Source organism: Podarcis tiliguerta, assembly GCF_965153285.1.
Source record: "Podarcis tiliguerta genome assembly, chromosome: 14".
In the NCBI taxonomy this organism is placed as follows: Eukaryota; Metazoa; Chordata; class Lepidosauria; order Squamata; family Lacertidae; genus Podarcis; species Podarcis tiliguerta.
The window spans coordinates 3,438,280-3,464,144 of NC_139547.1; the positions used below are offsets into that span (position 1 = coordinate 3,438,280).

Here is a 25,865-nt window from a genome sequence, read left to right on the forward strand (position 1 = left end):
ATTTACGATTGGCGGTGCCCAGGCTGCCGGCAGCTTGGCCAGAAGATCTCCTCCTCGCTGCATAGAGGTATGCCGAAGGAAGATGAAAGGCAGCCCTGATCCTGCAAGACAGCCTGGGTGGCTGTGACACCAGCCCTGCCTCAGCTTCCTTGAATCTGGCCCTCAAACATCCTTGCCTGCAGCCAAAGAGGGCCATTGAGGGCCTGCCATCTGCTGCATCTACAAACGAGGCAGGCTGACACAATTTAGTAGCAGAGGTGCATTTCAATTCTGAATATGGAGCTCTATTGAGAGCATAAGAGGAGCTCTCCTGGATCAGCCAATGGCCCATCTGGGGAACCTGCAAGTCGGACCCAAGCACAAGAGCCCTCTTGCCTCCTGGGCTTCCAGCAACTGGTCTTCAGAAGCATTACTGCCTCTGACCATGGAGGCAGAGCAAAGCCCTCCTGGCCAGTAGCCATTGATAGCCTTGTCCTACATGTCAATCCCCTCCGATTTTCCACACCCTCTCAAATTTCACTGATGAAAATGGACTTCAAGTCTGTTTCCAGACCTACCAGACACTGTAGTCTTTTAGGCTGCAGATGGAGACCTCAATCTTTCAGGCTGTTTGATTATAAAAGGTATTGTCATTTCACCACATAATTTCTCAGCTAGTGCTCTGTGGGTTTTAGATTGTTCTAGGTGCTATACCTAGACTGAACTGGTTCATTTTTCGATATTTTTTATACAATTTTTCAACTGTCTTACAATTCTGGTTTATTTTTGTACATTTAATGGTTTTCCAAACTGCCAGAGAGCTAGGCTGGGACAGCTTAAATCAGCATTCAGCCACTGATGTGATGACTGGTGCTGATGGGATTTGTAGTCCAGCAGCATCTGGAGGGCACCAGCATGGCAAGGACTGGTACACCTCTGGCCCTCTAGATGTTCCTGGATTACAACTCGCAGCATTGCTGGCTGTTAGCTGCGCTGGCTAGGGCTTGTGGAATTCAACAATGTCTGGGTGGCCATCCCTGTATGGAACAATTTCTTCATCATCTAACCTTTCCAAGTGACAGGAAAAAATATAACCAGTGGTGGAGCTTCATGCTCCAGCACTGGGGGCGGGGCTGGCGTGCATCCCAGGGGCATGGCACACCACCCGCAGGGGCGTGGCACACCGCCTGTGGGGGCATGGCACCCAGCCCAGCACAGGCGGGAGGCAGCCACGATGACATCCTACCAGGATTGCGCTGCCAGGGGCAGTTCGCTCCCCCTGCACTCCTCTTCCTCCGCCACTGAATATGACTCCCATCTGTTATTATACTATAGCATGCACCTCTGATCTGTTTTAAGGAAAATATGGTGTGTGGAGGCAACAATCAAGTGAGAAAGGAGCTTCTGCTCCAGGGCTGCTTTTTCGTTGCCCTGGACTCCGCCAGGCCACCTTTTACAGAGAATCAGAGAAGTGTAGAGTTGGAAGGTGAGCAGGAACAAAATGTCAAAGGAATGCAGAGAGCTCTTGTTATTTAGATTTAATGTCAGGCAGCCAACTTTACAATGGAAACAGAGCGCAGGCGCTGTGGAGAGAACATGACTGGCAAAACAAAGTGGAATTGGGCAGGAAATGGGCACTGAATGGGGGGAGTGTGGACTGGAAAAGTGAAGAGGAAGAACCAACGGATGAGGAAAGATGACAGAGAAGCTAGATACAGATGGCGGCACACGCAAGATCGTAAGAAAAGTAATACTGAAATAATAAGTGATTTTCAATAGATAGGCAAGGGAAAGTGTAACCTCTTTTGTTCTTTAAAGGTATGTGAAAAAGCAACATCTGAGGGGAAACAGGAATTGAACATAAGGAATGGATTGTGAATAATAGATAAATATGTAATATCAAGCAGCAAAGGGGGAAAACAGGGATATATTTGGTATGAAGCGTAAGAGGTGATTTTTTGGTAAAAGATACACATGCAGATAAGAAAGATAAGATGATAAGAAAGGGGAATTAATACAGAAACAATAAGTAACAATATCAAAGAGTTAGGCATGGGTAAATGCAACCTCTTTTGTTATTTAAGGAGAAGAGGGAGACATTTAGTGAATGCAAAATAAAGGTGAGGAAATATTTTAGAAATGATAGTTATTGTTTTACTGTGGACTGATAATCAATTGACTAAGCTCACTTGTAGGTACTGTAAATGTTAAATACTGTATATGCAGGAATTGGCAAGTTAAGGATAGTAAGTTTAAAAGCAACATAAATCTATTGTAATATAGTATAACAATTGTAAGGGATGGAATATGGATTAGAAATAATCAGGGAAATAGTGCAGCAACAAGAAGAACCTTTGGACACATCAAGAACGGAGGGATTTGTATTTGTTTTAAACTGACTGATTTGGTAAAAATTCAGAAAATCGATAAAAAAGAAAGAAAGAAAAACAGGCCTGAAGTAAAACAGCCAGGCCTCTTCTAAACTCATGTGGAGCAGCCTCTCTGCCGCCACCTCCAAACTGGCTTCTGGAACTCTCCTGCAACAAAGAGGTTGCTGAGTCTGTCTCACTACTGTGGAGAAAAGGGGGGGGGTCAGGCGATAGGCCTTCTGTTGATTCTACAATGTATTCTCCCTGCTTTTAGTAATAACATCACTGGTCACACTGGCATGTAGTTAGATGCCATTTTGACCCACAGTGATGGACTGAACTTTTCAAAAGTGCATTGATTTTAACCAAATGGGGTGTGATGTTTCCTGAGACCAAGGAGCAAGCTTTTTTCTATGACTGGAGACAGTTGGGCATCATTTTGAATCAAGAAGGTGGACAGAACTTATCAAAACTGGACTGGTTTTAACCATGGACTTCAAAACTGAAATGATTTTTTAGTTTCTTAGAATTCCCCGCAATGACAGAAAATGAAGCTGCTGATCATCACTATTTTGTGCCACACACTCATACTAACTTGCTCAGGTTCCAAAAGAGAACTTGCTTTGGTGCCCACCTGTGAAGACAACCAGGCTGCTGGGTATATGGAGTAGACATGCATTTCTGGAATTCATTCATAAGAAAATAAGAGGAGCCTGCTGAATCAGGCCTGTGGCCCCAGTCCAGCAGCCTGTTCTCACAGCGGCTAATCCGATGTCCAAGGCAAGCAAACTGGAACACAAGAGCACTTTCCTCCTCCTTCAGCTCCCAGCAACTGGTATTCAAGAAGCATTGCTTCCTCCAGTTGTGGAGGCAGAACATAGCCACCCCACATGAGATCAGGGAAGCCCCATCCCTCAGTACTTTTCCATGGGCCTTGAAGGCCCACCTTTTTGGTCATGGCCTTCAGTGGAAATTGAGATGTGATCTGGTTTTTGTATGACTAAGTGATCCTTGTTGTTTCAGGACACATGCCAATGTTTTAAATGGTTTTAAATTATATTTTATTGGTTACCTTTTAATGTGCATTTCATGTACCACTTTGTGAAGAATGCTGCTTAAAAACAAGGTATAAATATTATTACAGAAGTTGGGTACCACCCCACTCTCTGCCGAGTTCTAGCAAGATTTCTGGGGGTTCCAGGCGCTCAGCCATGTTCTGTGCTCCTTTGGAGAATTGAATACACAGCTAAGACTGTTGTAGCTTTACGAAATATGGTTTATTCACCTATTTGTACCTTCAGCCTGTATGGAGTTCAGATCTTACAGCATGGTCATTTCAAGAGGGGCTTGACTCAGACAGCAATGCCTACTCCTATGAGCTGAGGTCCTTTCAGCACCCCTGAAAATATTTGAGGGGGCTGAGCACCGCCCCCAAGTTGATGGACATTGCCATTCAAATGGTGTGGGTGTCCCCAGTCATGTGACTGAACCTGTAGGGCAGTGCTTACCTGCCCCCCCCCCATATTTTATTCAAGTTGCTCCCCCCTGGAGCCAAAGTCATCTCTCCCAGCCAACCTTCAGCCCGCCTGCCCATGATGGCTCTCTCTCTATTCTCTCCCTTCTTCTTCCCAGCACACCTTGCTCCCAGTACTCTCTTTTCCTGACACCTCAAACACACACCCCATCACCATGGCAACCTCTGCCTGCCCAGGCCCAAGAATTCCTCTCAGATGGGCCATCAACACCTTTTGTCCTGTTAGTGCCTCTATCCGAGGGGAGGCCCTGGCTTGCAAAGGAAGCTTAGCCTGCATTTCCCCACTGATCTGCAATCTTCCCTTCAACACTCCAAATAATCACAATCCTACCATTTATTATTTTCTAGGGTTTGGGGTGGGGTCTCCCCCCCAAACAAAATCTATAACAATATGTAAACAAAGACAAATGCATTTGGATTGGTCCTGATAAAAGTGTTTCCTTATTGTGACTTTTGAATAAGCAAACCAACCATGGACCAGCACATGCTATCTGTAGTTTTTATTTGTCTAAGTATCTACCCCTTTTTTCCCTTTGCTCAGCCTTCATCCTTTTGCATTCTCAGAGAGAGAAAAAACTCTCCTAAAAAGCAAACCTTCTAAAATTCTTGCTCTTTTCAGACACAGGGAATTGTAACTCAGGCCGTGTTTTCTAAAATAAAATGTGGTTATTATTATTATTATTATTATTATTATTATTACTATTCTTTAGATTTTTATACCACCCTTTATCCAAAGATCATAGGGCAGTTCACAACATAAAAATACAAAATGAGAATACAACACACACAATAAAACAACCCCCCCAAAAAAAAAAACCTTTAAAAGGCCAACATTTTGCATGCTACAGAGGAACAGCTTTCTACTTCCTTTGAATAAATATTTAAGTTTGCATTTTTACTTGTATAAATGTTGTTTTGAAATCACATTTTAGCAAATGGGCACATTAATGGTGCATCAATCCTTAAAATAAATTTATTTGATAATGCACATTTTATTTTGATGCTATTAAAGCACCATTTCAGTTATACAATATCTGTAAAAAGCTATCGCAATGTTGAGCAGCAAGGGATGACCCCGTAAGTAATTATTTCTGTTCAGTTAAGGGTCTGACATTTACCTGAGCTGAAATTAATAGTGCAGTTTTACAAAAGTGGTACTTTTTAAAGGACATTATTACATCCTGTGGTTTCTGAATGGCACAAGTCTAGAGACAGGAGTTGATTATGTTCTATATGCCCCCAAAATTCATTCAAAAGAGACCTGTATTTTCAACTGTTGTGAGATAGCTGTTTAATTAAAACTTAACATTGGGGAAGTAAACCCACCTATGTTGCCTTTAGCCCTGTTAATGTTATAGTGGGATATAATCTCTCATTTTCTCTGCCCAAATTGTATCCCATTCTCTTCCTTGTGTGAAGTTTGGATTTTCTCAATTGCACGTGGAGAAGAATAAGTTGCATCCAATAAAAATCTCATATTTTAAACTGGACTCCCCCGCCAAAAAAATAAAAATCTTAACATCGAAAAGTTTTTAAAATGCATTTATATGTTTGGCATCCAAGTATGTCTGCAAGACAATGTATGTTTGTCAAGGATGGATAAGCATGTCATTTTGGATGGCTACTGTTGATATTCTTGTTTAGCTTAATGTAATAGACCTACAAAGTGAGTCATAAATTGCAGCAAGAACCGAAGAGATACAGTACATACTGTAAGTGAAGATATATACTGTATATGTACTGAAGTACTGTATGTAATATATATATATATATATATATATATATACACATATATATACATATATACATATATATATATATATATATATATATATATATATATACACACACACACACACACACATATATATATATATATATATACACACACATAAAGTTATATTGATTTATATTGATATAACTTTACTCTGATTTATATGGTTTTGATATTTTGGAAGTGCTGTTGAGGTATGATCCACCATCAGAAGGTTCTTTGAAAGCCTCACTATTCATCTTAATGGGGCTTAGGTAGAACTTTTGAACCTGATTTTGGCCTTACGATATATTATTACCAATCGAAGCTAAAAGCTACCTTCACTTTACATGCTTCTGTTTTATTTTTAAAATTAATATGTAGTTTTGTTGCTGTTCCATTTTATATCAGGCAGCAGCCAAAGAGAGCTAAGCCCTCAGCATTTTCATGGCCAAAGGTTTTATTTGCTGCAATTCTCTTGCTGCAATTCTAAACCCACCTTCCTGGGGGGGGGGGGATGCAAGTCAGTATAGTGTAGTTCAATCCTAAATAGCGTGGTGGCAAAAGCCTGTTGATAATGATGCTATTTGACAATAAATGGACTGTGGATAGTCTTAAAACCTCAAACATTCAGGAGAATCCGAAAAACATTTTAAATACCACGTTGAGATGATAAAACTTCCTTCTTTTGAGAAAAGGTACCGTATTTTTTGCTCTATAAGACTCACTTTTTCCCTCCTAAAAATCAAGGGGACATGTGTGTGCGTCTTATGGAGCGAATGCAGGCTGCGCAGCTCTCCCAGAAGCCAGAACAGCAAGAGGGATTGCTGCTTTCACTGCACAGCAATCCCTCTTGCTGTTCTGGCTTCTGGGATTCAGAATATTTTTTTTCTTGTTTTCTTCCTCCAAAAACTAGGTTTGTCTTATGGTCTGGTGCGTCTTATGGAGTAAAAAATACGTAACTGAATTTTGGAAAGATCATTACCAAAACATGTAAGTAAAATCCAATCTTTGAGATTTTTGAGGGACTTGGAAAGTTGTCTCAGTCATTGTTTGGAATGCATGTAATATTGTTATGAAATTGTTTTCATTTTTTAAAGAAAGAAGGAAAATATTTTGGGCAACCGAATGACTGTAGGCACAAGCTAGTGAACGCTAGCCCTCCTGATTAAAATGCCATTGAAATCAATGGAAATTAATTTAGTTGTGAATAAGGCTACAATCCTAAACACAAAACCTAGAGAGTTAGCCCAATTCATTTTGATGAGACACACTTCTAAGTCAGCAGCCACAGCATTGCATTGCATGACCATAATCCAATGCACACTTGCGTTAAACTTGGACTTACTTCCAAATAAACCTGACGTGGGGTTGGGCGGCATGTCCCAAACCAATCCTTTCTGTGGATTTTGCCACATCTAACTGTGGGTGGAGTAATGCTTTCTTGGTAAAACAAAACAAAACCAGGCCTTAAAAGGTAATGATAATTTGCTGGAAAATGCTGGTGGTGGGTCAAGGAGTCCAGCCCCCTTCCTCATTTTTGTGTCATGTGCTTTACTTTAGGTAGGTTTTAATTTTAAAGCCATAAGAATTTTGCCATTTACTCCCATGGTGCATCCACCCAGCAAGAAGGTGAACATTTGGGGCCACAACTCCAACAGCCACCCTCCATGCAATCAGTCTTGCTCCTCAACCCAGACTTCTTCCTGCTTGCAGTATCTTTCTCCATTTCTCCTTTACATGGTCAAATATGAATGACTTTGCTTGTAAGCATTTAATGCAATTACAGGAAAGAAGCCACAGCAAAGGGGAGCCGGTGGCCTTCGCTGGGTGAGGCTTCCCGACACTAAAATTGCCAAATCTGGACATAAACAAGTCACTCGACCTAATTAAATGAATTCTTTCTGTCTATTAAAAATTTAGAAGTGCTCCCCGAGTGTAAACAAGTCATTTTGAAAGGGAAGAAAGGAAACCCTAATGCCTACAAATAATTGGAGAATCTTTCCTTTAGCCAAGCCACTTTCATAACGCATGGCTCCATAAATTATTCTAATTCTTCTTCTATTGGTAAAGAAATATTCTCAAAAAAGCAAGGCATATTTAACCGTTTGTGATTAAGTCCTGGCTATACAGTATTTATTTTAACACTTAGTGGCAGGAACATTTTCTAGTACAAAAGTGGCACGGTATTCCAGAAATCATTAAAAAAGTAAATCACGTGCACCATGGGGGTAGCCAGGATTTATTTTATGGGGGGCAGGCTTTATGTTGAGGGGGGAAGAACCGAGTTATTTGCAATGCAATTGGTCAGTTAATTAAGTATTTTTATTAATTTACTTGATTGGGGGGCAGCTGCCCCCGACTATGCCCATGATGCACACCTGTTCCACAAAGCAAGGTGAGGCAGCCCTGCGACAAGGAGACTGGGAAAGGGACAGAGAGGCTCAGTGGTTAGAGTACCTGCTTTGTATGTGGAAGGTCCCAGGTTCAGTTCGCAATGGCATCTCCAAGAAGGGCTGGGGCGAATCTCCTGTCTGAAATCCCAGAGAGCTGTAATTGTACACTGGGAATGGGGAATCTGTCACCCTCCAGATCTTGCCAGACTACAAATCCCATCATTCCTGACCATTGGCCATGTTGTCTGGGGCTGATGAGAGTCCAACAACATCTGCAGGGTCACAGGTTCCCACTTCTGGTGTTGGTAGCACTGCACTAGATGGTCTGACCCAATAGAAGGCAACTTCTGATGTTCTTGAGAGATAGGTGTTGGCTGCCATTAAGGCTGCTAGAAAGCCCAAATCTGCCTTGGAACACAACTCTGCCAGGGTGCTTTGTGGCAGAAATCTCATCGTAATGGAAAGCACATTGTCCTTGTTCACCCCCTGTTCATTTTTGTGCAGAAACTCACCACGAATGCCTCCCTCATCCTCTTAGAATGGCAATGGTGCCGACTTGAGAGGTGCTGGGACCCACCTGAGAGGTGCCTGAACTGAGGTCTGGTGAGTTCCCACTGAAAATAAGCCCTGGGGCTCATTCAGGCAAACCCCTGGCTGGATTGGTCCCTGTGTTAAACTGCTGACAAAGTAACTTGGGACAGCCCTGCTCCACCAAATTGCTGCAGGGGAGGGTGGCGGCTGGGGGTTGGGGGAATAATAGCATACTCTCCAAAAGTCCCAATTTTCCAGGGACTGTCCCAGAATTACAGAAGCCATCATGGTTTCTGATTTGATCCCAGAATGTCCTGGTTTTCCTTTTTCCTCCCCTTCAGGTCTCGTGTGTGTGTGTGTGTGTGTGTGTGTAGGTGCAAAAATGGAGTCCCCTAAACATTTTGTGAATCTTTGTACTTTTGTTCATTTACTGTATCTATTTTTCCCAATTTGAACTATAAAATGGTGATTTTCTTGAGTCAAAATGAGAGTTCCCCTATACATTTTAAAGAAAAAAGCCTGTTTATACTGAAAATAAAATACCTGCAGCAAATGAAGAAAATGATGAAGCTGGCATGCAAAGCCCTTCCTATAATTTTGAAGGGAAAATGTCAACAATCCTTTAATTGCAATGCAAGAGCCAGCAACTTTTTTTTAGAAAACATGTGGAATATTTATTCCTTTGTTGTAAATTGAGCCTTACGCAGCAAGTCTTTACATGTCTACTCAGAAGTAAGTCCCACTGTATTCAATGGAGTTTACTCTCAGGTAACTGGGTAAAGCCTGGGCAGCCTTACACTACAATCCTAAGCATTTTTACTCAGAAAGTCCCACTGTGTTCAATAGGATTTACTCTCTGGTCTGTTCCTGATCATTCTCACAGTTTCTATCCTCCTCCTCTCCTGCCTTTTTCCCTGACAGAAACTCAAGGCAGCTTACGGCTAAAATTGTGTTTTATTCCATTTATCTGTGGAAGGTGTTGCACCCAATTCCTTCCCTCACACATTTTTTTCTTTACATCTTGTGAAGTAGGTGAGGCGGAGAGGTTGAGGTGTCTGGTGTTGATGTGTATATGACCTCTATGTGAGCAAGGAGATCAAATGCAGGAGAAATAGGGTGTCCCTATTTTCACCTGAGAAATGTTGGGGAGCATGTAATAGTTTCTTCTAGCATTTGCCCTTATTTTCCTGCTGCTTCAAGGAACTTTGCAGAGCTTATCATGTTTCTTAAGCAAAACATAAGCACCCCACCTCTCCCATGACCTGCGTTGATGTTGGCTTTATGAGGTGACCAAGGTGGGTGGCAACACATTCTCAGAAGCTTGGGCTTCTGATGCACATGTGTCTATCTATAGACTACACAAAGGCTTTCCAATATAATTCTTTACAAAAATTCAGTCCAGACTGGAGCAGGAAAACGTAAATGTTTGTCAAGAAGAATTCAGTCCATGGAAAAGCAGTAAGGCTTTCTTTGAGCACCCTCTAATGGGGAACTGCACTTTGTGCATTAGGAGTTTAGGCCTGCTGCTTTATTAGAAAACAGTTACCACCTGCAAAATTACGTATTATGTTGTGACTTGTCTGCAACCTTTGGGTGAAATCCTGCAAGTAAATAAATAAGCAAATAAATTGTTTGGCAAGAAGCTGAGAGCTTTCCCCAACAACTTCTCTTTCTATGAGTGTGAGGGAGTGTCTAGAAATGCAAGCCAGCAAACCTGTTTTTATTTATTTAGCTGCTGAATTTATAAGCATCAGTCCTTGGGGGAAGAATAGAATCAGAATCGTAGGGGTGGAAGAGACCCAAAGGATCCGCTTGTCTGCAATGCACAAAAGCAGGGAGCTTAGAGTTAAGAATAAAATCAGCTCACACTTTAGGAAGCAAGGTTTTTGCTCATGAAGTTTGGGAGCTATTGAGAAGTTGGCTGCTCACATACATAGTGTTACTATTTATTGTGGATATTAGGGTTATTATTGCACCAGCCCTCTACCTGGTGCAAAGAATGAAAGAGGTCCCTGCCCAGAGAGATTTCCATTTTTATATTTAGCAGAGGTGAGATGAACGGAAGACGGAGACGGAGGATGGCAGCTGGCAGCTGGCATCTGGCAAAGACATTTCAGAACCTGAGGTGGACCCCACCCTACCAGGGGGAAAAGGATGAAGGAAGATGTACAACAGTAACAAAGGGGAAAGATATATTGACATTGGGATTTGCTGCCTCTGTAGATCCTGCTGCCTGAAGCAGTTGCCTCACTTTGACTCTTGAGTGGGCCGGTCCTGGCATCTGGGGTGAAAGTGGTGGGGAAATGGGCATTTAAGTCAGCTGCATAATGTGTGGGCAGGCTGTACACTGCTTGAACATCACATGTGAAGGGTGCAGCTAAATGTGTGCACGCCTCAGCTTCTCTCCACCCCGTTGCCACCCACTCTCCTTTCTCTGCCTCCTTTCTCAGGCTTGACCCAGGAATGGCGTTGCGGCTGGTGGCGTCGGGCGTGAGGAAGCTGGCTGTCTCTGCAACTCCCTCGTGGGCTGGAGCCAGGCTCCAATGAGGGAGCCAGTTGTGGGGCACCTTCTCATGCCCCCTTAGAAAAATGCACCTGGGGCCATGGCCCCCTCAGCCCCCCATGCCCCACCCCTAGTTCCAGGCCTATTTGGGAGCAGGGGATAAACATCCAGAAGGTGCCACGATAGTCAGCCTGTTAAAAAGGGGACCCTAACTAAGCTGAAGAGCCGGGTGGAGACACACACACACACAGAGAGAGAGAGAGATATGCCTCAGACTACTAGAGCAGAGGCAGGGTTGTTTTGCTCCCTTCTCAGAGCTCCTCAAGAGAGAGATTGTTGGAGCCGTTTTTGGCCAAGAAGCAGAGTGGGCAGTGGGCAGGACTTCTTTTGTTAAACTATGGAACTCACTCCCACAGGAGAGAGTGACAGCCACAAACCTAGACAGCTTCCAAAGAGGGTTAGACAAAGTCATGGAGGAGAGGGCTATCAGTCATTAGCCATGATGGTTATACTCTGCCTCCACAGCTGGAAGCAGTAATGCTTCTGAATAGCAGTTGATGGAAGCCACAGGAGGGGAGGGGGCTCTTGTGTTCTGCCCCTGCTTGCTGGTTTCCCACAGTCACCAGGCTGACCACTAAGGGAACAGGATGTGGGGCGAAATAGGCCATTGGCCTGATCCAGATGACTGTCTTGGGTGCAATTTGAAGGAGGGCTGTTTGGTGCCGGGACAGGAACGTGGACATGCTGCCGGTGTCATGGGCTGGCTGGATGCGGAGGAGTGGTGGGAGGAACCAGCTGGGGACCCCCCCCCCCAAGGGAAGAAGACTTAGAGCCCAGGGAGTGGGGGTGGGACAGAATCAGCAGTGGAAGCTGGAGAGGGGGGGGGGCCAAGAGGCAGAGTGGAGTCAGGGAAGAAGCCAGGGATCCCCCCCCCCTCCTTCCTGCGGTGACCAGCTTCCCTCCCCACTGGTCTCCCTGAACCTGCAGAGGTATGAAGAGGGCAGAGCAGAGACACGGTGTTGGAGTCTCAGATTGCTTGGGAAGGACTTGGGGGAGCAGGAAACTTAAGAGAGCTGGAGGAAGGCCTTGCAGCTGCCTCATTGGGGCAAGACCTACTGGGCAGAGCTGCTGTGCTCACTAGGCCTGAGCTGTTTTGTTTCACTGAATAAAGAGTTAACTTCACAGATGCCTTGTGAGCTTTTGCTGACCTGCTCCTAATACCCATTCTGACTGGTGGGTTGAGAACATCCAAGTCCTTGTTCCATTTCTTTTCCTTGTTTTCAAAGTTCACTGGACACAGATTAATATCAGGAGGAATGACTGCTCCCCAGCCACCTTTGAGATATGTTGGTTGGTGATTCTTCCATTACTTCAGTGCCTGCTAAAAACTTGCAGGTTCACCCAGCCATCTGTAGATAGTTTTATTGCTAGAAATCTGTAGGCTGTTCTGTGGTTTCAGTTACCTCAGTTAGTGTTGAAGCTGGGTGTACTTTTATTTACACAGTATTGTGTTCAATGTTAGACTAGACCTAAGGAAATGAATGAATGGGTCTACTTTCAATACAATATTTGCTAGTGTTGCACCCTGACCAAAAAGCAGATGATGATGGGCAAGGTTGGCACGAGAAACCTGTAGAGTTTTATAGATTACAGTGGTACCTCTGGTTACATACTTATTTCGTTCCAGAGGTCCGTTCTTAACCTGAAACTGTTCTTAACCTGAAGCACCACTTTAGCTAATGGGGCCTCTTGCTGCCGCTGCGCCACACAATTTCTGTTCTCATCCTGAAGCAAAGTTCTTAACCTGAAGCACTATTTCTGGGTTAGCTGAGTCTCTAACCTGAAGAGAATGTAACCCGAGGTATCACTGCATTATATTCTATTGCAAAGCTGGGGCAGGGGAGAAACTGAGGCCAGAGACAAAAGTGGGTGGAGCCATGAATGCAGCTCTTCCCTCTGGGGGGCAGCCCAGCCATGGGAAAGCCAAAGACTGCTACCCCCACCCCCAGTGCTTTTTCTGGGGGTACTCAAGGGTATGCAGTGCCAGCACTCCACCACCCACCCCATGAGTGTGATGCTTACTGTAACAACTTCATGGTGAGTGCTAGCGCCATTTTTTCTATATAAAAATAGCACTGCCCACATCCCTCCATCCAGGCAAGCAAGTAGCATCATCCAAGTTCAAGACACATTCCAGCCAGGCAAAAGCACCCCCAGAGGGTACGAGGGCAAGGCCAATGAGAGGTGTGAACAAGGGAAGAGTCCTGACTGACAGGCTAGAAAGGGCTGAAGGGCCCTATTCAGCCCACTGGGTTTGAGGTTCCTCGTCCCTGCTGTCATAAAGGCTACTGATCTGGTCTATAGGTTTGGACACATCTTGAGATACCCTTACCAAACTTGGCACAAGGGTGCCCAATATGGGAGCAACAGTTTTTATTGGCAGTTGGAAGCTGGCTGCCATTTTGAACCAAGATAACGGATCGAAATGTGAGTTTGGCATCACTATGTCCATTTGGGGGCACAGGTTCAGATGTCTCTTGTGTTATCATTGCCAAAGACTGCACAAGGGCTCCTGAAGTGGGGGTGGAGAGCCTCATTGCCATTTGGATGCCAGGTGCCATTTTGAATCAAGATGGTGGACCAAAATGTCACATTTGCATGATTCCACCTGTCTGGGGGCATAGAGTTAGTTGCCTGTCAAGGTATCTTCATCAAACTTGGCATGGGGGTTCCCGAGAAGGGGGTGAGAATCTACATCAGTGTTTGGGTACCAGGCACCATGCTGAATCCAGATGGCAGACCAAAACATGATTTCACCCAATGTTTGGCATAGAATCATAGAACTGTAGAATTGGAAGTAACTCTGAGGATCATTTAGTTCCACCTCCTACAAGGCAGGAATATGCAGCTGTCCCATACGGGGATTGAACCTGTGACCTTGGCATTATCAGCACCGCGCTATAACCAACTGAGCTACCCAGTCATTTACATGACAAGTCCAAACTCACAAAATCACCATCCATTTAAAAAACATAGTATTTTTGGGTTTCTACAAATTCCTGGGCAGCACCAGGCACTCCCCACTAGTCTACCATAAATTAACTTTCATCTAAAGCAAAGCAGGAAATGCCGTTTACCTTCCCGCCAGAGCGGTACCTATTTATCTACTTGCACTTTGTGCTTCTGAACTGCTAGGTTGGCAGGAGCAGGGACCGAGCAACCGTGTGCTTCTCTGGTTTTGCCAGAAGCGGCTTAGTCATGCTGGCCACATGACCCAGAAGCTGTACACCGGCTCCTTCGGCCAGTAAAGCGAGATGAGCACCGCAACCCCAGAGTCGGTCATGACTGGACCTAATGGTGAGGGGTCCCTTTACCTTAAAGCAAAGCAGGAGTGGTTTGGATTAGTTCTTTAGAATCAGAGTTGGAAATTACACCCAAGGATCATCTAGTCCAACCCCCTGCAATGCAGGAATCACAGCGGAAGAATCCCTGACAGAGGGCCACCCAACCTCTGTTCAAAACCTTCTGATGAAGGATACTCCACCACCTTCCAAGGTTGTCCATTCCACTGTCAAACAGTCTTACTGTCTGCTGCTGTGAGATGGGAGGCTACACCAAAAGGGAGGGATATGAAGCAATGTTTTAAAAAGGCGCAGAAGGGGGAGTGTCTGAATCCCACAAGGTAATTATTGTTACACCAGGAAGCTGACACTTTCCTCCTCTGGAAGAATGCACAAGAGCACACTGTGTTTTTCTTAAAGTAAAAATTCCATTTTATTTGGCGTTCCAACAAGAACATTGCACACAAAAAGAGGCAGAATCTTCCACTGCGCATGTAAGGATTGCCTCCCTCTCCTTCTCCCTCTCTTTGGAATGTTAACTCCTTTGGCCTGATTACTTCTGCTGAGATTAGCTACTTGGGTAAAAGCCAAGCAAAGCCTGAGCCAAGGGAGGGAATGATACAAAAGCAACCAGCAGCATCCGCCTGGAGTAGACAGGATAGGGAAGATGAGTTAGCAAAGGCTATCGTGCCAATGGCTCTAGTTCTGCAAAGGAGATCAGGGCTGAAGCGGGGTAAAAAAAAAGGGGGGGAGCATATCTCGGGGCTGGAACTCTTTCCATTCCCATCACAGTGTTCAATCTTCTCCTCCGCACAGGTTCAGGAGTGCCCGCTGGTAATCGCCCTTTGTGTCTTGCTGCAAGGAGAATAGAGGGAAAGAGACATTAGCCCAAAACTCTCCGCAGGGCCAGCCTGGCCCTGACTCTCCTCACTCTGTCAGGATCATCAGAACCCCCAAAACGATACAAAAAAGAAGGGAGGCTTCCATTGTGTGCCACTCCATGCAGGCAGCCATAAATTGTCCTGCTGTGTTTTTCCCCATGTGTGTGTTCTTGCACCATGCCAAGAATTTCAGGGCATACCAGCAAGTTGGAGTGGGGGAGGGATTCCAAGGCTTTCAATGTACAAATGGGAAAAAATGTTTTGTGGGGGTGGATTACCCAAAACAGCAGAATGGAGACTGAGTACGCTCAGTAGTCACAGAAGCCTGGCTTGGGTCGGGGGAGAGAAATGGGGAGTGGGAGAAATGGAGTGGCTGGGATCCCGAGCATAAGCACACCACACGGCCAGCATGGAATTGCAGAGTTGGAAGGGACCCAAGGATCATCTAGTCCAACCCCCTGCAAGGCAGGAATATGCAGCTGTCCCTTACAGGAATCAAACCTGCAACCTCGGCATTATCAGCCCCATGCTCAACACAACTGAGCTCTCCATGGGGCGATCTGATACTGTCTGCTCTGCTGTGACTGACAGGAGATCTGCTGCAAAATGGCCCCTCACCTGGATGAAGTAATACAGGGACTTCCCATATTTCCTCTTGAATTCACTCTTAATTTTCAGCATGTCCACCTCACTGCGGGAGACCATAATCCTGATCAGGACCTTGTCTCGGGTTCCTTTGCCCTGAAAAAAACAATTATTTTCCACAATTAAACTTCATTGTTAAAATCAAACTTGATTGTTTGCAATGCATTTTTTGGGCGGTGGGAATTGTTAGCAGTCAGTAAAATAACACAGATGGAATCCAGAGAAAAGAAATCCTAATAACACTTTACTGAGGAAAATGAAGCAAAGCAACATATAACTTGAGGAGGGGGGGAAACCAGAGCTTTCTCTCTTTTTTAAGGGCAGGCCTTGTTAAAAGCAGGGTTAGGTTCAACTTAACATCCAGGGAGAAATTCTCTCACAGCTACACAGCCAGAGCATATGCATCCTCACCAAGGATCATGCAGCCTCCTTAGTTGCTAAGCAACACTTCCATACTTACTGACAAATGAATTAACCCTTAAGTTGCAAATGGAATGATCAAGCCCCACTTGAGTCCTGACCCATCTCAGAACCCAGACTGAAAATAGGCATGGTTTCTGGGAGTGATTTAATGATATGACAACAACGTTATGGACATTTGGTGCAGGAAGCAGACACAGGCCTCTGGGGTGCTCCAAGAGAAATCCCACTCAGATGAGCGGGAGGCGCACAGGATCACTGAGCAGGAGAGCTCATGAACAGAATTAATCTCAATGGTGATTGCACAGGAGGGTGCCCCTGACCTGTGTTCGGGTATTTTACCTTCATTGAGTCGTACAATCGGTCCGCAAAATACAGCTGCTTGTTCTGAATGCATTGGACTGTGGAGAAAAAAAGATGGACATGGGGTTAAAATACATACCTGTAATCAAACTATTAAAAGTTTAAAAGTAGATAGTCCCCCCCACCCCCAAACACATTTCTGCTCCCTCCTGTCAAAAGGATTCTTTTGCTAAAAGATTAATAATCTCCATTTTTTAAACACTGCAGTGTCAGCCAATCAACATTGATTTAACTAATGGATATGAACATGTTCCTCTTAAGTTCCTAACCTAACAGAAAATAGCCCTAGCTAGTATACACACAACCCCCCGCCCCATACTATTTAAGAATTAGTGCCTGGATTTTTCCTCTTCCCTCCCTTTCCCAGTCCTTTTTTAAAAAGCTGCTGGAGGAGGGGAACGGAAAGGGGTTCTCAGAGCAGCCTCCAGGCAGAGGGCGGTACGGGTGCCCTGTCCAGCCCTGAGGAGGCGCGCTCCTCCTGTCCAGGCAACCTCAGGTGTTTTGGGGGGTGGAGGCACCAATACAGCTCTTTGCCATGGGCACAAGGGACCCTAGGGACACCTCTGTCCAGGGCAAACCAACTCCTGACCTTCCTCAACATCCTTTGGGATGGTCAACTCCTCTTGCCTCTGTCCATGTACTCACCGAGATTAACAAAGGCATTTTCCAGGTCTCCCTTCACTTCCTTCTTGATGCTCTCCAGCATATCGTAAGGGCTGTAGCTCTTGTACCTCTCAAACACTGCAAAGTTTAGCCAATGGAAACAGAAGGGTCAGGAAAAAGAAAAGAAAGTCACGCAGCACAGAATTAAACTGTGGAACTCACTCCCACAGGAGGCAACAAGGGCCACCAACCATAGTTGTCAACTTTTCCCTTTTCTTGTGTGGAATCATATTCGGAATAAGGGAATTTCCCTTTAAAAAAGGAAAAAGTTGACAGCTATGCCACCAACTGGGATGGCATTGAGAGAGGACTGGATGACCTTGTGGAGAACAGAGCTATAAATGGCTGCTAGCTATGACAGCTATACTCTGCCTCCATGACTGAAGAAGATTGGACCCATTCATGCAGGAGAAGACTACAAGCAAGGATGGACATGCTCTGCCTCCACCTTCAGAAGCAGTCATGCTTCTGAATACCAGTTGTTTGAAACCACAGGAGGGGAGAATCACTCTTGAGCTCAGATCCTGCTTGCAGGTTTCTTACAGGGATCTGGTTGGCCTCTGTGAGAACAGGATGCTGGACCAGATTGACCCCTTTGGCCTGATCCAGCAGGCTTCTCGTATGTTCTTAATCTGTATGCAAAGCATATGTTCCCTCTCTGAGCTATGGGTGCAATCATGAAACCAAAGATCAGTTGTGGAGCAAATCCCTGCTTCTCCTCCAGTCTGGCCAGCAGAGAGAGCCACAAGCAAGTGAAAAGGAGCCTCCATCATCAGGCCTGAACATGTGAGGGCTTCACCCACCCCACCCACACCTCTGGAGCGGCCTGGAGATGCATGTTACCTTTCTGGAGGTGGGGGACACTCCTTTCAGTCATGATGTTGATCCACTTGGGCACGTCCGTTCCCTTTCTCTTCACACCAGCATCATACAAGTCCTGCAGTTGGGATGAAAAAGTTTTGTGTCAGACACCTGGCCACTGCCATGGCAGCAGAGTTACAAGACTCCCGGCACTTTTCCTCCAAAGCACCTCACCCACGTATGGATAGTTTCACTTTATGGTATTGAGAATATTGCTGGGGTGGTTTGGATCGATAACAGGCTTCCTCAACCTCGGCCCTTCAGATGTTTTGAGACTACAATTCCCATCATCCTTGACCACTGGTCCTGCTAGCTAGGGATCATGGGAGTTGTAGGCCAAGAACAGCTGGAGGGCTGAGGTTGAGGAAGCCTGGTCTATAACCTGGTTATCGGCAAGGGCTCACAGCTGGTCACATACTTCTGGAACGCGTGAGCACTGCGGCAGACTGAGCATGTTGTGAGCTGGTACAGTTGAAGTGCATTTGTATACTCAGATACTGTGGAACAGTTGAGACTTTGCACACATGGGGAGGCCGGAGGCAGCTTTTCAACAGGCCCTCATACGAGGTGAAAAGAGGTCAGTATTCAGCATTACTTACCCTGGCATCTTGATCAATCAGCTCATAATCAACCACGGAAGCATCCTCATTTCTCCTTCCCTTTTAAAGAAGAAAAACAAACACCTGTTTCAGATATACAACCACTGAACACTTCTTGCTCCAGGATTCATTGAGAAGAGAAGTATGCAGAATATCACGAACTCTCTTGCCGGGATTTATGGACTGGGGACAGCTTTACAGTCATGAGGACTACAGCCTTTGATATATCTAGTTATGAGCTGTGGACATTTGGGAGCGTCTGTATTTTAGGTGTTTCAACTTTTGTACCATTTGTTGCAAATCACTGGAGCTTGTTTCTCAGAGCACATACTGGGGGGGGGGGGCACGGGGGTTTGACATTATGGTTATTGGCTCTCAAGGGTGAAGTGGATCCTTAAGATCTGGCCGTAAGAGATAATTTCAAATTCTGTGTGGCATCCCTTACACATTTAGGCCACAGTCCTTTATTTATTTATTTTATGAAATTCATATGCCATTGGATTCTAAGAAAAAAACTCAAAGCAGTTTGTAATAATAATAATAATAATAATTCTACACTGCCCTTGCTCCAAGGATCACAGGATGGTTTACAATATAAAAATACATAACATTACATATCTTTAGGTGCCAGGCAAAAACATTCCTTTTCTCCCAGGCCTTTGGCTCATTAAACAATCTACGGCCTTTTAAACTGAGTGGGGTGTGTGTTACTGTTTTTGTTTGTTACTGAAACAATAACACACATACACTCCTCACAATTTAAAAGGCCATAGATTGTTTAATTAGCCAAAGCCATGAGAGAAGAGGAATGTTTTTGCTTGGTACCTAACGATGGGTAATGAAGGTGCCAGGCAAGCTTCCCTGGGGAAATAATTCCACAAGTGGGGAGCCACCACAGAAAAGGCCCGTTCTCAGCTTGTTACTCTCCAGACCTCTTGCAGAGGAGGCCCATGAAGAAGGGACTTGGATGGTGATTGCAGGGTCCGGGTTGGTTCATAAAACAGTACAATTTTCAATGAAGATATTTAAAAGCAGCTATTTAAAACATTCAAAAAATAACTAAAATCAGTGATAAGCTAAAAACAGATTAAAACATACAACACCACCACAGACACCACCACTCTGGACAGGCTTGTCTAAACAAAAATGTTTTTAGCAGGTGCTGAAAAAGGCACAGTGAAGGTGCCTGTCAGATGTCAATAGGCAGGGAGTTCCAAAGTGCAAGTGCTGCCAAACTAAAATATCGAGTTCTTACCATGACTTGCAGCAAACAGTTAAGTTAAAATAACCAGAGGAAAAAGGGAGCTGGACCAGAAGAGTCTTACCTTGGCTAAAGCCACCATCAACTTGCGGAAATCGCCAGATGTATCTGAGATGATATCTTTTTCCAATTCAGTCTTGTACACTAAAAAAAAGAAATCAAGGAGGACTGGTTAAGCAGGCTCTATTACTAACATTTCTGAAGCCCAGTTCAGCCATAATGAAAAATCATGCCCGATCCTAGTTTTTTAGCTATCCACAGTTAGAAGAAAAGTTTCCTGAGTTCAGACAAAAGAGGAAACTACAGCTCAAAAATTAAACCAGAAATTCTCGCCCTCCCCTCCTTCACATAGAATAGGAATAAACTGCAAAACCTCTGCTTTCAAACCACAGTAACTCATTACATACGAACTCTGGAAACTGTGGCTTGTCCCAACTGAGGTATGTTAAAGTAGAATCAAGCTGTGACAGATCACACAAGCTGGGTGCCCACATAGGCTTGTTTTTACAATGACAGAAAAGGTTCGTCATGATGACTGACCCAGACTTTTCATTTCCGTTTTCCAATTGTTTTCAAAGAGATCATTCTTTTTCCTTTTTCTAAGGGACTGAGACTTGCTAAGCAGAATAAGAGCCCAAACCCTTGGTTGCTTTTGTTGTTTCTAAGTGGCAGAGCAATCCTGTCCAGATCCACTCAGAAGCAAGTCCCAGTTACTTATCCTCTGGAAGCTCAAGCCAAGTTGTTAAAAGGAAAAGCTGAGCTTAAGACCCATATGCATGTTTTCTTCATCCTAGATCCCAGTGCAGAATTTGGCCCTATGTGGAAGTCAGTCTTTGTATGAAACAGAAATCAAGTGTCTAGCAAAAGTGTCTGTGAAGGTCTCAGAAACTGAAGAGGGCATCCTGTGATCAAATATTCATGCTTCTGTAGCACATATCCCTCTCTGTCCCTTCCAGTGGCTTCTTGTGTCCACCACCCCCCGGACTCCCCGTCTCCACAGGACCCTCCTGACCCTAGAGCTGTGTGGGGTTCACAGTCCTTCCAACTAAAGAAGCAATGGCCTACAGAACTTTCATCAACTCACTTGTGCCCATTTTCTAAGACATTAAAAGCCCCAAGCACTACTCATTATGAAGCAACATCATCACATAAATATTTATTTTAAAAGCCAATTAATGCAGCCACCACCAGCTTTGCACAATCTCACCTCCTCCTAACTCTTGCTTCGTTAAAACAAGGAAGGACTTTTATGAGATCTAAGAATGGCCCAGCAAATTAGGCACTCTTTCCCTACCACTGCATCTGGTGTGAAAATTGAAATACTTTGGGACATTTTACACCTCTCTTTTAGGCCTGAAAAATAAGTTACCCCTCCTCTGTTTTCTGACATTTATACCGTACATTTCTTCTGTCATGGAAGCTAAGGCAGCATACGTCTGGTTCCCATCCAGGAACTGACCAGACACTTAGCTTCAGCAAGGGAGTGGCCTCACATGCCCCAAGTACTTACCCTGACTACACCTCTGCGACTGCAAATGAGCTTCTGAACCTATTACCACAAAATGCTTGGTGTCGCTGGACCCATCAATCAAGGTATCAGCAGGTCAATCCTCAAATCAGTCCGAGGGCAATTTATCTAAGGACAGAGCCACACCATACAGCCAAAGCACATGACTTCCCCCAAAGAATCATGGGAAGTATAGTCTCCCCTCTCAAAGAGCTAGAATTCCCAGCATCCTTACCAAACTACAGTTCCCAGGATTCTTGGGGGGAAATCCATGTGGTTTAAATGTCTGCTGAATGTGCTTTAAAATCTATGGTGTGGATCTGCCCCCAAAGAAAAAACTCAGCCCCCCACCCATCCCTCCTGGTCAACTTACTTTCCCTGTAGGCTCTGTTGATTGCGTTCAGCTCCTGGTTTGTCCGTGAACAGATTATCTCAATGAGTGTGTCTTCGTCTGTTCCCAGACCCTGAAATGCAAGCAGAAATGGACATCTTGATAGGTACACATACTCAGTGAGATGAGATTTTAACAAAAAAAAAAGTGTGGCTTCTGCTTGTTATCAAAATAAAAAATGTTATGAGGGAGTAGGGCCAGCCCAAGGCATTTTGCTGCCTGAGGCAAATTACAAGATGGCACCTTCCCCTCATTCCTCATACAGAAGCCAGCTAGACTGAGGCAGTTGACAGGTACTGCCACAGCGACCATGATATATCATTCTCCACAGCATCTGAGGGCAGCAGGCTAGCTTAGGGGAACACTGGTCCCCCAATATATGCTACCTGAGGCAGTTGCCTCACTCTGCCTAAAGGTAGGGCCCTGTGAGGAGATATCCTACTCAAACTGCTTTGAACAGTCAGTTTCAGAATACTGCTCTTGTTTGCTGCCTTCACTGGAGAATTGTGTCCTCTTCAGACAGACCAACAAAAATCTATTCCAAAGCTGGAAATGAATTCTGAAGGAGAGCACTCACACAGGACATTCACTGCCTTCACTGGTTCCAATTTAAAGGATAAGTAGAGCTGGGTATCATCCACAAACTGGTGAACACCAAGCCCAAACCCCCTGATGATCTTTCCCAGCAGCTTCATATAGATGTTAAAAAGCATGGGGGAGGACAGAACCCCGAGACACCCGACAAGTGAGAGCCCAGGGGTCTGATCCCCCCCCCCCCCACTTTCTGGTCATGGCCCAGGAGGAAGGAGCGGAACCACTGTGTAACAGTGGCCCCAGCTCCTAACACACACACCCCAACGGTCCAGAAAGATACCATGACTAATGGTATCAAAGGCCGCTGAGAGATCCAGCAGAACTAGGAAACAGCTTTCACCTCTGTCACTAGACTGCCAGAGATCATTGACCAGTGCAACCAAGGTGGTTTCAGCCCCATGATGGGGCCTGAATTCTGACTGGAAGGGAGCCAAATGATCTGCATCCTCCAGACATGCCTGGAGTTGTTCAGCAACCATCCACTCAATCGCCTTGTCCAGGAATGGAAGGTCTGAAATTGGGTAATAATTGGCGAAAATGGCTGGGTTTAATGATGGTTTTTTTTAAGAAGTGGTTTAATGACTGCTTTTTAAAGGGGGTTTGGGAAGACTCACTCACAAAAATTCACCACCCCACAAAGCCTATTGCGGGGTCACTTTTATGAGGAGACAGGTGGTCGGTTTCACTTGTCCAAGCAGCCTGCCCACATCCTTGTAGGTAACAGACTGAAATTGATCCTGTACAACTTGGGATTACAAGCAGAAATGAACAGGAAATATTTTCACTCAAATAACAAGCACAATGCCCAGACACACTGCATCTCAAAATTGTTTTCACAAAAAGGGGGGGGAGCAGGAATCAATATACAGGGGAGCCTTTTAAAAATAGACGAAGACATTTTATTATCCCTGCTAATAGCAAAGAACAGAAATGCATTTTGCACGACAGACCAATATTCAGATTTCATATATTTTGAACAATCTGAGTGAGTTCAAGGGACATATATTATAAAATATAAATTTCAAAGTGTGAGGGGTTTTTTTAATGATCAAAGTTCAAGATTTAATCAGCAGATTTCTCTCCCTTGCATGCTGAACATATAAAACTGAATACAAAAATACGGCTTTGAACTAAAAGTTGAATTAACTGGGAGTAAAGTGTAAATCAATTATGAAGCTGTTAATACAATAAGAAAATTACTAATCCACATGAAAAGGGATCAGGTGTTAATTAAACTCTTTGGGAACTCAATGACCCTCCCTGCTACAGTTCAGTCAAAACAATCCCCGCCAAAGGCCTGGAAACAAGATCGTTAATTTTTGTTCCGTTCCAGTTCCATCAGGCATCATTTATAAAGCAGCTCTGGCTGCAAGGATGTTGGGGAACTTTTAAGGAAAGAGCATAATTAAAGAGACTTATTTTATGTGCCTCTTTAACAAAAAACAAGAATAACGCAACCTTTGACTTCAGAATTAGATGCATAATTGATAAATGAAGTGCTTTCAACCATGTTACTCATTTAATTTCCTTGGTTTTCTACTGCAACGTGGCTCTAGGGACTAAGACAGCAATGAAATAGAAAAGGGGAGGGGAACGCCCTTTGGAAATGATGGGGCGCAAGATACTTTTCCGTGTCAAAATATTTAAAATTCAACTCCAGGATGAGCAGCGTACACTGGGGAGTCCATGTGGCCCCTCGCAATGCTATTGGTCTCCAACTCCCATCTGCCACAGCCGATGTTCAGGAGTATTGGGAAACCAGCAAGGTCAAGGAGGCCTTCTGCATCCCTTGTAGAAACTGAGCTTGCCACATGTTCAAACTGTTGCTGGACTGTAGTGCCACTGGTGGTGGTGCATGGACAACAGAATGCTCCTGCACATATATTTCTAGTGTGTAGGAAACCAGATGTTGGGGAGAAAAACTGTTGCCTCGCCCTCCTCCTGAAATGCTAGTTCTCCATTCTATTGTTCTCCCTGTTTAAACTGTAAGCTCCATGGGACAGAGATCTGTCCATTTGCTTATGTCAACATGCCATGCGGAGACTCATAGCATTGTGGAGTTGGAAGGACACAAAAGGGTCATCTAGTCCAACCCCCTGTAGTGAAAGTTGTGACAGTGTCTTTTTTAAAAAAAAAAGTAAATATTTTTTTATTTACAAAAGTGTGTGCAATGTCTTTCTCTTGTATTTTTCCCCCCATGTAACATTTTTACAAATCAGTTTCATTTGTTGAGACATTAGTAAGAAAAGAGGGAAAGAGGTCGGGTGGCGATGTTTCTATTTTATGTTGTGACAGTGTTGCAAAAAGCTTCCACAATTGTGACATGGAAGCCCCCAAGATTTCAAAGGCTTCCTGCTTTTCAGAAAACATGTTTTACATTGTTTGCTCTCCAGTCCAACTCGAAAAGCTTTTTCAAACAGAAAGTCAGTGTGGCACATGGTGATTTGGGTGCTGGATGAGGAATAGGGAGGGCCCAGATTCAAATCGCTGGGTGGTCAGGGGCCCGTCAGTGTCTCCCAATCTGCCCGACTTCGCAAGGCTGTCGTGAGGATAAAATGGGGGGTCGACTTTCCTAAAACCTTGTCCCAGGCACAGGAGAAGGGTGTGCAATGGTTGCTCCACAACGTAAAGAGAAATGCCAGCCCCGATAAACGTGTAGAAAAAGGGCTAGGAAGCATTTGAACAAAGCTTTGAGACACAGCAGGCTAAGGCAGAAAACTGTTAATAAAGAAGTTAAAAGCTCCATTTGGCAACAGTGCTGAGCTGAGACAGCAGAGGGCAGCATTGGATAAAGAAAAAGAGGAGGCAGAACTCTGTGTACTGACTAGAGAAATCCAGGAGTGCGGGTAAAGTTTAGGGGACAGGAAAATCAAAGTCCTGCCCATGTCGTGAGACCGAGGAATGGAGCACTTCTACACGAAACAGATTGCAGGCTGGAGAGCTCAAGAGTTGATCTTTACAAAAGATGGCATTCAATTATGTTCTGCTCAGAGCAGAGCCACTGAAATTAATTAACCTACATTTGTCATGCCTATGAATTTCAATGTGTCTACACTGCATAGGACTTGGCTGAGTACCACCCACAGGACCAAAATGCCTAACTGATATGATGGGCTTGAGTGAGGGGCGGTGGTGGAATCCCTTCCATTTCAGTTTCTCATTTCCCCCAAGTTTAAACTCAGTTTGGACCATTTCTGCATCAGTTTTGAGATTATTATTTTTAAAAAAAAAATGCACAAAAATGTATGTTTTCATGCATAATTTCTCTGAGGAT

General features: G+C 44.5%; 1 protein-coding gene across 3 annotated transcripts in view; it reads right to left on the reverse strand.

Moving 5' to 3' along the window:
• Positions 1–14,814: 14,814 nt before the first annotated feature.
• Positions 14,815–25,865, reverse strand: part of ANXA2 (annexin A2) — a 32,031-nt gene continuing 20,980 nt past the window's right edge. For all 3 annotated transcript variants that reach the window (XM_083412832.1, XM_083412831.1, XM_083412833.1), the window contains exons 6-13: positions 21,980–22,070; positions 20,164–20,243; positions 18,839–18,898; positions 18,222–18,315; positions 17,361–17,456; positions 16,695–16,753; positions 15,906–16,028; positions 14,815–15,261 (exon numbers count right to left, since the gene is read on the reverse strand). In XM_083412832.1, the coding sequence (XP_083268958.1) occupies positions 15,202–15,261; positions 15,906–16,028; positions 16,695–16,753; positions 17,361–17,456; positions 18,222–18,315; positions 18,839–18,898; positions 20,164–20,243; positions 21,980–22,070 (663 nt within the window). In that variant the 3' untranslated portion in view covers positions 14,815–15,201. The remainder of the gene's footprint in view (positions 15,262–15,905; positions 16,029–16,694; positions 16,754–17,360; positions 17,457–18,221; positions 18,316–18,838; positions 18,899–20,163; positions 20,244–21,979; positions 22,071–25,865) is intronic.